The sequence below is a fragment of the Eurypyga helias genome, unplaced genomic scaffold (genome assembly GCF_000690775.1).
Source record: "Eurypyga helias isolate BGI_N326 unplaced genomic scaffold, ASM69077v1 scaffold34117, whole genome shotgun sequence".
In the NCBI taxonomy this organism is placed as follows: domain Eukaryota; kingdom Metazoa; phylum Chordata; class Aves; order Eurypygiformes; family Eurypygidae; genus Eurypyga; species Eurypyga helias.
In genome coordinates this window covers 2,222-15,030 of record NW_010261852.1, presented here as the reverse complement: position 1 = coordinate 15,030, position 12,809 = coordinate 2,222, and the positions used below count along the sequence as shown (strand labels likewise).

The window sequence follows — 12,809 nt, the reverse complement described above, 5'->3', positions numbered from 1 at the left end:
CCTGAGTGGCTACCTACAGCTGTTTTTCAAGTCTTGTTTGTGTTGAGACACTCACAAGTGACCTGATGCCACCGGAGCAGCCAGCTTTCTGTGGGTCTCTGGGGGGCCTCCAGTTCAGAAATTAGGATGTGGTCCTTGTCACAACTCCCATCAGACAGTAGTTTGGAACACTCTGGATTAACTTGTCATGGTGTTTACATTTTAGCAAGGGCTCTGTAAAAGCTGTGGAGGAACACTTCTCTGTGCCCTTGTGTCACAAATTCCTGTGCAGGTAGTATGTCCCAGCCCTGGGTGCTTTAAGGGTCCAGGCTGCCAGGCACTTCATTAAGAGCAGTGAAGAGAGTGAACCTTGAACATGCTCCTCTTGAACACACAGGGTGTTTGATGGATGACAAGGTAGTTGTGGTCTCTTCTTACCACCTTTGTCAGGCGTATTCCTGAAATAATTTATTCCCTGTATATCCTAAGGACTACCCCATTTTCCTCAACTCAAACCTCAAAATTTATCTTCTGAAGTGGCAAGTTATTAGCAATAAAATACAAACCAAAAGATGCAACAAGACACCTTCAGGGCAGTAGGAGGGTTAAAAAACTGTAGCTAAAAGTAGGGTCTTTCATAATCGTTATCTGCTGGCTTTAAAATATGCTCTGCTACCACACGGGATTTAGTACTGAGCTATCCCATTCTTATCCTTTAAAATGTTCACTTAAAGGATTAAACTGCTTGATGTTCTGAAATGTGTCTATTTATGTTGACGTGTATCTCAGAATATAACAAACTCCCATTTTCCCAGCGATACCAAGACACTCCAGGTGTGGAACATATACCTGTGGTCCAGATCGACCTTTCTGTCCCCTTAAAAGTTCCAGGTAAGTGCAGCTAATCTTTGAAAGGCATTACAGAATTTCAGTTAGGCAAAAGTAGGAATTCCTCCTTCGGTGTTTGGGGGCAAGGAGCATACTTTGATTAGGGCTGATGAAGGTGATCAGGAGACATTAAGTGGAGTCTAATGGTAGAGATACTGGTCTGATACCTTGTTTCAGATATCAAAAGGTAGTTGTACATTTAATGAGTGGTTGGGTATAGCACTGTTGATCAAGTGCACTACATGGCAAGTGGTGACTTCTAAGTACATAACTTACAGAACGTTTTTTTTCCAAAAGGGTGGAAAGTGGTCAGTGTTAGTAAAGCAATGGCACCATTTCTGTTTAAAATATCTATGTTTAGATGCTCTTTGCAATCCAGTTAATGCAGACAAGAATCAGGGAGCAGGACAGAGCTGTGTCCCATTTCTGGAGAGACAGAGCGAAGCTGTTGCTAGAGGGGCTGTATGGGAGATGATTCAGAGGCATACAGAGATGTTGATCCTTCTAATTCTGGGAAGCTGGAAGCAAGGTTGACGCCTAACACCCTGTTTCGGTGATCAGTGTCTGTGTGGACTGTAGCCTTGGAATGCCTATGTCTGACCAGTATGTGAAACTGGAAGAAGAGCGAAGACATAAACAGAAACTGGAGAAAGACAAGAAAAAGAAGAAGCAGAAAAAGGAGAAGAGAGGTAAACATCATCGCCATAACTCTCTGCACACGGAGAGTGAGGAGGATATTGCTCCAGCTCACCACGTCGATATCATCACGGAAGAGATGCCAGAGGAATGCCTATGTCTGACCAGTATGTGAAACTGGAAGAAGAGCGAAGACATAAACAGAAACTGGAGAAAGACAAGAAAAAGAAGAAGCAGAAAAAGGAGAAGAGAGGTAAACATCATCGCCATAACTCTCTGCACACGGAGAGTGAGGAGGATATTGCTCCAGCTCACCACGTCGATATCATCACGGAAGAGATGCCAGAGGTCAGTTGCTTTGGTTGGTCTGACTTACGGCATTTGTCTGTGTGCTCCTCTTGAGACTTTTTCCCCAAGAATTGCCTGCCAGTCTGTACTGTTGCAGTTCGAGAGCTCTGATTCCTTGTGAGGCTGTTTAAGAAATGAACGATGGAGGTGGTCCTAAGCTGTTGCTTGCAGGGGGAGAAATTACATCTTTGTGCACAAAAAGACAAAAATTGCCACTGAAGCTATTAAAAACCCCAAACTAAACAATATGCATCACTGCAGTAGAAGTAATGCTGTCCAAATAGTCACTTCATTTATTATGCTCTGCTTCTTCACTCTGACATTAACTTGCTGTCTAGTCAGCAGGTTTGCAGCTGATTGTAATTAATTGTGCATGCTAATGATGTCATCTGTATTTGTTCCTAAAATTTCCTTTAATCAAAACCAAACAGCAGCAATTCAAGTCCTGCAGTTTGTGAAGAATGGTTGTCTGTTCTAAATTAATCTTGTAACTAGATGCTGCATTAAAGCGCATTGTTCCTAGCGTGCCTGACTGCAAGCTGGCCTGTTCCAGGGTGAACAGTCTTAAAAAAACGCGTCTGGGGGATGTAGAGCTTTAGTTTTGAAATTGCCTGGGGTTTGGTTCTTCGGTGGATGGTCTGTGTCTCTCCTGCAGAACGCGTTGCCCAGTGATGAAGATGACAAAGACCCCAATGATCCATATAAAGCACTCGATATCGATCTGGATAAGTAAGTGACAATCGTGTACGTTGTTTGCGTAATTGCTGAGCAGAATGCATGAGGGCAGGTCTGGGGCCGGCCTGGCAGAGGCTCTCTACAGTCTGTTAGGGGAAAAGACTGAGTGTCTTGCCCTGCCTTGGATGCAACCTTCCGTGATCATTCAGGCGTGGGTTCCCGCAGCAGTATGGATGATAAAAGCCAAGCCCCTTGTGGGAGGGGTGGGGGAGCTCTTTTGGCTGACAGAATGGAATCTGAAAGCACAGGCAGTGCAGCTGGGATCAGGTGTGAGAGAGTTAGGCTGAGCTTTTGGGTGTACCAGTACCGCTCTGATCTAACTCGCACTGAGTGTGACCTGCTTTCATACGTGTTCATCTCGGAACCCTCTACGTGCCACTGCATGCTCTGTGTTGTGATAATTTGACCAGTAACAGCCAGTACGGGCATCCCCAATGCCCTGTGGACATTCAGGGTGGTGCCACAGTTGAAAACTGTTCTAATATGACTGAGTGAAGTGCGTGTCACAACTTTGACGGGAGTCTGGTCGTTCAGCTACCTGGGCTGTTCACAGTGCCAGCACCCCAGGCTGCAGCGCAGCAGACACAATCCCTGCGTGCCACGTCCTAATTACCGGGGGCTGTTAAGCATTGCACGTGGAGATTTTTTTTTTTTAGTTGCTGTTTTAAAAAATCACCACACTAAAAATAATTGCTGGTTTGTGGTCCGTGGGTGCCTCCCGTAAAGTTCTGATGACTGTGTGGGCACGTGTGTGCATGGTGTATCTCTCTGTGTAGTTAACTTTAAAGTCTGAGCCGTTCTTTGACGCTCTCAAATCTGTAGAGGTTTGGCCCCTCTGTACTTTGCAAAACAGTGATGTGGCATTTTTCAAAAGTGAAGGAACAGTTTCTGAAAAAACTTCCCTTTTTTCATGAGCTGGCCACATTCCTCTGAGTCTGCAGGGTACAAATGTATATAAGGAAATTAATTTCTGAGTGTAGACCCTCATGTTTGCATGACAAGCTTCAGCAGCGTAGAGCAGAGCAGTTGCTGAATGCCGTGCTCCAGGAGGCATCTTTGGACTTTCGTATTGTTTCCGTCCGTTCCCTCTCCATTTCGTGTGAGTCGGTGTGCTCTCCTGCCATGTTTTCTCATGTCTCTGTCCTCTCTCTCTCTTTCCGTGCTTGCACTGCTCTGTCTGTCACGCTCACACGCAGTCTGGTTTCAGGGAAGCCTTCCAGGTAAGAACATATTGCAAAGTGGTTGACCTTCTTTGGCAGGTGGGTCGGTTCAGTGCACAGCATGAAGGATGGTGAAACCGTTGACCCTCAAATTAGTGTGAGTCTGTTTCACCACTGACTTTCAGCACTGATCCCTGTTCCTCTTCAGGTGAAATAGCTTAAAGATGAGATCTATTTACTGTTCAACAGACTTGGGGGGGCCTCTTGCCTGTTTCAAAATGAAAAATGAGTTGGGTCTGGCTCTTCAGGCAATATAAGCAAAAAAAATTAAGGATGTGAGACCATTGGAACTCTTCCTGAACAGGTGTTTGCTGCTCAAACATGAAAACTAATGTTAAGCAAAGGTTGTAGAAATAGAAAATAGAGAAAGAGGCAATCAGTGAAATTCCCACCGATTTCTCAACAGTGTTGCCAGAAATGGAGAAATTTCTGCAGTGTGGTTTTTGGGTTGTTTGGTTTTTTTTTTCCCCCCAAGCAATGGATTTGGGATACAGTGTAAATCTGAACTACTCCTTATGCTTTCTGAAAACAGGTATCTGGAATCAAACATGACTTCTTTTAATGTAACAGTAAATTACAGATTCATAGCATAAACTTCCAAATTGAAACAGTTTATTGCTTAAAATAATTTGCAGTTGGAGTGATCCATTCCTCAGTGACAGCAAAACCCATGCCCTTCAAGGGCTGTTTGAGCCACGCTGTCATTGCACTGCTTGAATTTCCACGCTGTTGCAGCTTCCTGCTGTTTTGTATCTTTGCTCTTCCTTTGAGAGTGGCTTCAGAGAAACACAGCGTGACACGATGTGTCTGTGTTCTGTAGGTGTTACTCAGCCTGCAAGTCTAGTTACTGCTTCTGAGTGATCAGGTGTCAGTAAGAGTTTGGCTCTGTCACCTTCAAAATGTTTCTGTTAACTCGTAATCCGGGAGGGCAGTGCCTGCAGTTACATAAATAAATGTCAGGTACAAAAGTATGTGCTGATTCAGGAGTTACGGGGCCCACCTCCTTCAAAACAGAGTACCTTGTCTTGGACACCCAGCAGATGGTCTGAGCTAAGGGAGACTGTTTGCAGCAGGGTAATGGCCTCTTTATTTTTAAGACCCTTAGCAGACAGTGAGAAGTTGCCAGTGCAGAGACACAGGAATGTTGAGACCCTCAAGTCACCAGACTCAGAAGCTCCTCTAGTAGAGAAGAAGAGCAAGAAACCCAAAAAGAAGGAAAAAAAACACAAAGAAAAAGAGAGAGACAAAGGAAAGAAGAAAGAGAAAAAGATAGTAGAGGAGGAAGAAGGAAAAAAGGTAATTCTCCAAGACTTGCGTTACTTTAGAAACTGCTGTAATGGGCCATATTTGTTGCTGTGTTTTGTAGTTTTGGAATAGTCACATACGACAATTCAAACAGCTGAATGTGTTCAACCTTTATTTCCTTAAATTTTTACGACCGCAGGAGCAGGTATGTTAAATGTTACTTTCATTAACAGAAATCTGACTTGGCCTCTAAGGTAGCAGAATCCAGCTTACTGCAGCCTACGCAGCAGATCCTCCAGATCTAGTTTGGAAGCTGTTTACTGATATTTTGTCTGGTCTTAAAATGGGAAACTCTTTAGCAAAATACCTGGAATTCGCTTTTGTTCTACATCCTGTCCCCACATCCTTAATCTTTCTGTTATAAAACCAGTTGTCTGTTACTCTGAAGACTTGAAGCATCCTACGTGTTAACTGCTCTGCAGAGCTGCACTTTTCCTCTGAGATGCAGCCAGTGTGCGTTGGGTGCCTGTAGATACTGTGGTATGTAAGGTAACGTGCCGTTTCTGGCAGCTGTGGCCAGGTTTGGAAATGTGCTCAAGGGCTGACATTAAGCTGCTTCAATTAGTTACTCCTAAACGTAATGCAGCGTCTGTGTATGAGCATTCTGGAGCGATGCGTTTCCATGAAAACACAAGGTGTTAATTTCATGGATAGTATCGTTTGGGTTTGGTTTGGGGTTTTTTTGCGATTGTTTTTTTTTTTTTAAAGAATGGTGTTGAAATTACCATAATGGTTTTGTTTTCTCTTGAAATTCAGGGGGAAGACTTGGATTTCTGGCTCTCCACTGCTCCTCCGCCTGCTTCCACTACTCAGCCACAGGTAGACATCTTACCATGTCACAGGAAACTTTCTTTGACTGCATCTTAGCTGCGATAAGAGTGCTTTGTCATGCTGCAGGGGAGAAGGGAAGGACAGGCTTCAGCTCCTCAGCTCCCTGCTAGGAAGCACTGACATTTTATCTCCCCAGCTTACAGACACTGTAATGGGAGGTTTCAAGCTCATTCTGCTGTGCAGATCAATGGATAGAAATACACGTGCAGGTAGAAATACAGGCTTGGTGGATTTTAATGTTATTGGTAGTGTTTAGTATCCTATGATTGTATGGGTTTATTTCCTAGTGTGAGCTAGAGACTAGCAGTATTAATAGACATGAGGGAGACAGTCTGAAAGAAAAGGTCTCATGAACTTTGGGAGATTTTAGGGATTTTTTAATACGGGGGGGGGATTTCCTTGGAGGAGATTGCTTGTATGTTGTCCTCAGGTGATCATATTTTCTGGCTTTGAGGCATAAAAGTTTTGATACCGTGCTAGTCTAATGTAATCTTTGGAATGGGGGAGGAGTGTTCACTGTAAAGATTTTCTTTTTTAATTAATATTATATTTTGGTTTGGGATTCAGTTGTTTTAACTGCATTTTGTTAGTGTCCTAATCCTTCTGCTAATCTGCTCAGAGTGAGCCTGAAGTGGGTGCTGCTGTTGTGGCCGAACCTCAAGAGGTGAAAAAGGAAGAAAGGGAAGAGCGAGATGAGGAGGAGGAGGATGAAGGAAAGGTAAGGGATTTGAATTGCTGACACCCTTAACTGTATTCTCCTACTGTCTTGTATTCCTTAGAAAGCAGCACACAGGAATTACCGACAGCATCCTATTCAGTGTAGAGACCACCTGCAGATAGGCAGCAGTGGGATGTTCTGCCCTTGAGGAGCTCTGAACACTTCATACTGAGGGATCTGGTTGTTCCTTGGGCCAGGGGTCAGGTAGCAGTTCCAAAGCTGAGCTTCCAACAGCTGAAGAGGTTTGGCTTTCTGCTGATCCAGCTGCTTTGGGTTAAGGCATTGCTGTGAGAGTGGGGAGCAAGGGTTTACTGGGACTCTACACAGTGACTACTGGAGTTCAAGGAATGGGGACTCTGTTTCAGGTTTCTGCAGTGGTAGGAGACTGCTCAGGCACCCAGGAGGCTGCATGGAGTGGGAGTGAGTTAAGCTTGATGGAGGGGTCATGACGTAATGAATGGCTGGAGATGTAGGGTGTTTCTTTTAAGGGTTTGTTGTAATTCCTTGTTGTTCTTGGCAGAAATCCTATGACGTAATGAATGGCTGGAGATGTAGGGTGTTTCTTTTAAGGGTTTGTTGTAATTCCTTGTTCTTGGTAGAAATCCTCCAAGCATAAGAAGAAAAAGCACAAGAAAGAGAAAGAAGAGAAATCAAAGGATAAAAAGAAATCCAAAAAGAAGAGTCATCACAGCGAGGAGGAGACAGCACAGTCGGTGCAGAACGGAACACTAGATGAGGAACCACTACCAGTGAGTAGCTGTACACAGGCAGCACTTGCTGGGGTAAACGGCAGGAGCTGAACTGTCTGGGGGAAGGACAACGACAGCTTTTTTCAGAGAAATCAGTTATATTGTGTCTGGGATTTCTTTCTTGTTTTTCAGCCTATGTCCAGTTACCGCCTTCTTGCTGAAAATCCATACATTAAAATGGTGAGTATTTGGTGTTCAAATCCAGATGTCTTCTCTTTGTGTCCCCTAGGAAAAGAGGGGCTACCCCAGGGATAGTATAGTCACTTGATGTAGACAGCTTTTAACTGAAGTACTGTTTAAACCCAAGAAGCAGAAACATAATAAAGCTCCATTTCCATTCCTTTGGATGTCTGTCCCACTTATTAGATTTTTTAAGTTGATATTTTCCCACTACTTAGCAGTGCTGTGGAGCTGATCACCAGTGTGCTTTTCATTATCCCCTAGCTGTACCAAATGACCCCCTGCCTGAAGCCTGCTGTGTGCTGTTCTGGTGCTCTGCTGTTTGGTGTTTTTTAACCTTTCCTGTGCTGTTGTGTTTTTCGTCACTTGCAGACCTACGACATTCAAGGAAACCTGCAGAATGATAGTCAAGTTACTGTCTCTGTTATCTTTGAGAACAAAAGCACTAGCTTCCTTAAGAGCATGGAATTAAATGTCCTGGACTCTCTCAACACTAAAATGCTCCGGCCAGAAGGATCATCGGTACATGATGGGATACCTGTGCCCTTCCAGCTCCCCCCTGGTATGCACAGCTTTGCAGAGGGTTCTGGAGGATGGCTAGTCCTGCACTGCCCTCCTGTGGAAAGAGTTGTTTGAACGTCTTGCTGTTTTCCAGAAAGACACGTGCCTCTGCCTGCGTGTTCACTGCGCTTTCACACAGTTCACTTGAGCGGATAAGCCCTCTTACAGGCTGGCTGTAAATGCAGGTGGTTCTGTACAGCGAGAGCAAAGCCTGTAATGTAGGACTGACAGTCCAGGTGTCTGAGATCCTTTCTCAGGTGACTGCAGGCTGGCACAACTTTGAACGTGCCAGCATCGCCAACTACAGGAATCCCAAATCCATGAGGAGTTTGCTGTGAGATTCAAAAGGAAACAAAGACATGGGTTCTTGAACCATTAGAATTGGCTCTGGATTTGTTCTCGAGCTACTGCCCTACTGTTTTAATGGCAGGGGCCGTATGCAGTGAAAGTTTGCAACAAGCACATGCTTATTTGGGTGGGGAGCTGGGCCCTTCGGCAATATTAGAGACCGAGACGAAGGATAACAGCTTCGTACGTAGTATGATAGCGCAGTCAAACTGCTGAGCTGCTGTGAATTTCACTTCCTTTGCCAAGGGGTTGGTTTGAGTACTGAAACAGCTCACAGGGGGCTTCCAGGATTCAGTGGCTTCAGGGCACATTCTGATCCCCCATGGAAAGCAGTGTGGGGGGGTGTTATTATTCAATATAAGGCAGTTCTTGACACAGACTTGTATATTAAAAGAAAACCAGAAACATCAGAATTTGAATTAGTTCTGAAGACTACTCGGAAAGCTGTATGTTTTCCAGTTCTGCAGACAGTTTAAATCTGTTGCCCCTGTGACATACTCTGCCCAGGCACTCACTCGAGTAACCTCTACCAAATGTAGGTATTGCTGCTGCTGTTCAGGGACCCAAGAGCTAAGTACTGTAACACTTCACTTTTTTTTTGTGCATATAACTCTTCCAGCTACATGGAAAGCTTCAAACTTGGTTCAACAGGAGTCAGTACACAAAGCTTAGCTGCTACTGCTCCGTTCATTCTGCCCACTACTCAGATATAGAAAGCATTTTCTGACCTGACTTCTCCCTTTCCTCTCTTCATGCTAGGAATCTCTAATGAAGCCCAGTTTGTGTTTACACTTCAGAGTATTGTTATGGCTCAGAAGTTAAAAGGAACACTGTCCTTTATAGTCAAAGTAAGTGCAGCTTTAACCTCTGTGCTTCTGCTTCCTTTGGAACTGCGTAAGGGAGCCTGACTTGGGTGGAGAGCACTGCTTTAGAGCTTTTCTTAGGCATCATTTCATCTCTGCTGCACCAGCCCATTCTGTGATGTGACAAGTATTTTGCCATGACATCTCGTGCGAAGAGTGTCCTGAATTACTGTGTAAGCATGTCCTAAATTGTCATTCCTGGCAGTGTGCGAGCGATGCAGCCTGAAACATGTGCCACATTGTCAGCTAGAAAATCACTGCAGTGCCGGGGAGAGGAGGACAACCAACACGCGAGAGATGCAACCCAGAGTCTTCTGATCTCAGTTACCCAAAGATAGTTGGACACTGTGACCTGGTACAAGGCTGGAAAAAGAGTGATAATAGTTAGATACAGTTAATAAGGTGGAAACCCAGAACGAGTGAGGTTAGCTGAAGGCCTTGTTTAATAAGTATTGGCCCGCAGAAGACTCTGTGGGTTTCTAATCTTATTTCAGTACGATTATTAATGAAGGAGCTGTGTGAACAGCTCAAAAAGGGAACGGAGACAACTGTGGCTCCTTCTGACTCAGCCATTATCTCTATTTTAACGGTTTCTTGAGAATAGCATACTAGTCCTATTTTGAGTGCCTATGAATCTGGGAGATACTCCTTTATTATTTTGCTTGGGCAATAGTGAACTGTAAAACCACATCTCCAGGTGTTGGTTTAAATTGAAAATGCAGCCAGATCCCTCCAGTTGTGTCCCTTAACTGCTCTTGGTGGATGTGTCAGCCCAGCTGCCCAAATCTCTCTAAGTGGCCTGATGTAGCAGCGTGATGGTTGTTCTCAGAGTGATCCTTCAGGCCCAGCCAGGGTATATCAAAGGGAATTGAGCCCTAAAGTCTTCATTCGTGCCTGTTTGGTAGGTGGGGGTGGTGCCTTCTCTTGCTGCCTCGGGGCTCCCGTTCATCTCCTTTCCTTTGACCTGTTGCAGAATGATGAAGGTTCAACCCATGAAAAACTAGATTTCAAATTGCACTTCAGTTGCGCTTCATACTTGATCACGACGCCTTGCTATAGGTAAGTGCCATTAGGGAGCACAACATCGGTGCTTTTGCTGCCCATGCGAAGCTGAGCTTTGGCTGCAGGCCGTCTCTGCGAGATTTGCAGCATGCTTTTGACTTTGGCTGCCTGTGATTGCTTTGGTTACCCTTCAGATACCTTGTGTAATGTTTGAGTGTTAAAATGTATCCCGCAGTTTATTTCAAGTGGTTCTGAAGGAGCTCTGTGCCCTGTAGGCTGGCAGAGGCCAGGTGGAAGTACCTCTGGTCGAGGTCATAGGGTACCCAGTGGAGTCTGGAGTGTGGTTCCTGTGTGGTTCCTGTATTTGCTGTAAACCACTTTCCTAGAACTTGGTAGTACTTAGACTTCTGCATCCTGGGATGTCTCAAGGTCTGCATGGGGCTGGTGTGGCAGATTACCCTTGAATTTCTAGTATGGGTGTTTACTTTCCTTCCTGTTCTGCAGCGATGCTTTTGCCAAGCTCCTAGAGTCTGGAGATCTGCACATGAGTTCTATTAAAGAAGATGGAATTAGCATTTCTTTCCAACATCTACTGGCAAAGATCTGTTTTCATCATCATTTTTCAGGTGAGTCTTCCTCCATGCAGAACCGTCTGCAGAATTCCGTATTCTAAAATTTCTGCTGTGCTTGACAAGTGCCACACGATGTGGCCTCAACAATGGCAGAAGGAAGTGATGTCCAGATTAAATAGATCGGGGAGAGCATTTTTTTTTTCCAGTTCTGTAATACACTGGTATGCTCAAAGCATGCAGCGTTCTTCAAAATTAACTCCCCTTGTGTCCCAGTGGCTTTCCTCCAGTCCAGCGGGGCACGTGGAGGTGTCACGGGAGCAGCTTGTTTATAGTTAGGGCTGTACCTGTTCCCTGGAGGGTGTGTTTGATTTTCCAGTGCTTCGGCCTACCTCTGCTGATGCTTCATTTCGGTGAGGGAGAGCGCAAGCTATTTGGATTCTGACTTATTAATTAAAACACAAGTGCTGCACAAAGCAAACCAGCTGTTTCATCATGCTGTGGTGTATGCGTTAGATGTTGCTTCACTGGAAGTATTTCTGGGGAAGATCTACTTCTGATCAGCATTTTTGCCATGAAACATTTGCAGCTCCCTTAAAAGACAAGTGACTAACCTCGTTATTGCGAAATGCCCCAGGGAGGAGCCAGGCACGTACGTGATCTCAACCCCGCTGTCCTCCTCCCCTCACTCAGTAGAGGCTCCCGTTTCTTGAGGCCAGACAGAGCAGCAGTGCCTGTTTGCAGGAAGCAAATCCTGCATCAAAAAGTTGTCCCACTAAATGAGAACTCCTGCTTGCTTTCTAGTTGTGGAACGCGTTGATTCGTGTGCATCAATGTACAGTCGTTCCATCCAAGGCCACCACGTCTGCCTCCTGGTGAAAAAGGTGAGCGCGTCGTAGCACTCTGAAACGTCGTAGCACTCTGAAACAAGGTCTGCACGAAGCTAAGTCTGCAGCCCTTCCTGCCTTAGCAGAAAGGGGAGAGATTCCTGTCTAAACCAGCCGGGGACACCGGGGGATGTCACTCAGCTGGCCCATCTAGCACTTGGCATGTGCTGCTGCCAGGCTGGCACCGCCCCTGGGCTCTGTACCGGCGCGTACTGGTGGGCAGCGGCAGCGACCTCCCCGCTAAGCCCCTTCGTGTTCCTCTGCACGCTCCCCTGGCTGCTTCCAGTCCCTGAGCTTGGCGTAAAACTCCTCGCTCAGAAGAGCTAATGGATTTCTTTCTTCTTTTTCTTTCCAAGGGAGAGAACTCTGTATCCATAGATGGGAAATGTAGTGATCCCACCCTGCTTAGCAACTTGTTGGATGAGATGAAAGAGACATTGTCCAAGTGCTGAATGTTCCTTATAAATCACTCCAACTACAAGAAACACACCTGATGTGTAAAGATGAGCAGACCCAAGTGTTACGTTTCTCCCTCGTACGCATGTACTATCCTGGGGCACGTGCTTTTCAGTTAACTCCACCATTGTTTGCCGTTTAGACATTTTAAGGCTGTATGTTACCTTTTTATTTCAAAACTTTTTACAAACTGTGGTGTTAACCCTTTCTAGCCCAAAGAGATCCTGGTGACATGACTGGAGGAGGGAGGGGAGCTATTTATTCAGCAGCTCATGATGGTCCCCTACACCTTGGCCACCTGCGTGGGGTGGTGGACTAGGCAGGATTTAACCAACAGCAGCACAGAGCCTGTTGCTTGTGCTCGTGGCCTGGGAAGGCTGGCTTGACCCTCAGCCGTGGAACATGTCTTCAGGGCTGCCGTAGGGATGTATATTTCTAGCTGAGGCTGGTGCTGGACCTGAAGGCCTCTTATTTTTTTTTTTTAATATGATTTATTATTATTATTATCTCAAGATCTATTGTGATCAGTGTGTA

The 12,809-nt window shown here is 45.3% G+C and overlaps 1 protein-coding gene across 1 annotated transcript in view; it reads left to right on the top strand.

Moving 5' to 3' along the window:
* AP3D1 (adaptor-related protein complex 3, delta 1 subunit) overlaps nucleotides 1-12,548 on the top strand; it is a 29,506-nt gene extending 16,958 nt beyond the window's left edge. Inside the window, exons 19-32 of the mRNA XM_010155512.1 lie at nucleotides 795-870; nucleotides 1,652-1,851; nucleotides 2,507-2,580; nucleotides 4,904-5,102; nucleotides 5,868-5,930; nucleotides 6,562-6,660; nucleotides 7,260-7,409; nucleotides 7,542-7,589; nucleotides 7,962-8,151; nucleotides 9,258-9,346; nucleotides 10,335-10,420; nucleotides 10,868-10,989; nucleotides 11,737-11,816; nucleotides 12,176-12,548. Of these exons, the coding sequence (XP_010153814.1) occupies nucleotides 795-870; nucleotides 1,652-1,851; nucleotides 2,507-2,580; nucleotides 4,904-5,102; nucleotides 5,868-5,930; nucleotides 6,562-6,660; nucleotides 7,260-7,409; nucleotides 7,542-7,589; nucleotides 7,962-8,151; nucleotides 9,258-9,346; nucleotides 10,335-10,420; nucleotides 10,868-10,989; nucleotides 11,737-11,816; nucleotides 12,176-12,271 (1,572 nt within the window). The 3' untranslated portion in view covers nucleotides 12,272-12,548. The remainder of the gene's footprint in view (nucleotides 1-794; nucleotides 871-1,651; nucleotides 1,852-2,506; nucleotides 2,581-4,903; nucleotides 5,103-5,867; nucleotides 5,931-6,561; nucleotides 6,661-7,259; nucleotides 7,410-7,541; nucleotides 7,590-7,961; nucleotides 8,152-9,257; nucleotides 9,347-10,334; nucleotides 10,421-10,867; nucleotides 10,990-11,736; nucleotides 11,817-12,175) is intronic.
* The last annotated feature ends 261 nt before the right edge of the window (nucleotides 12,549-12,809 follow it).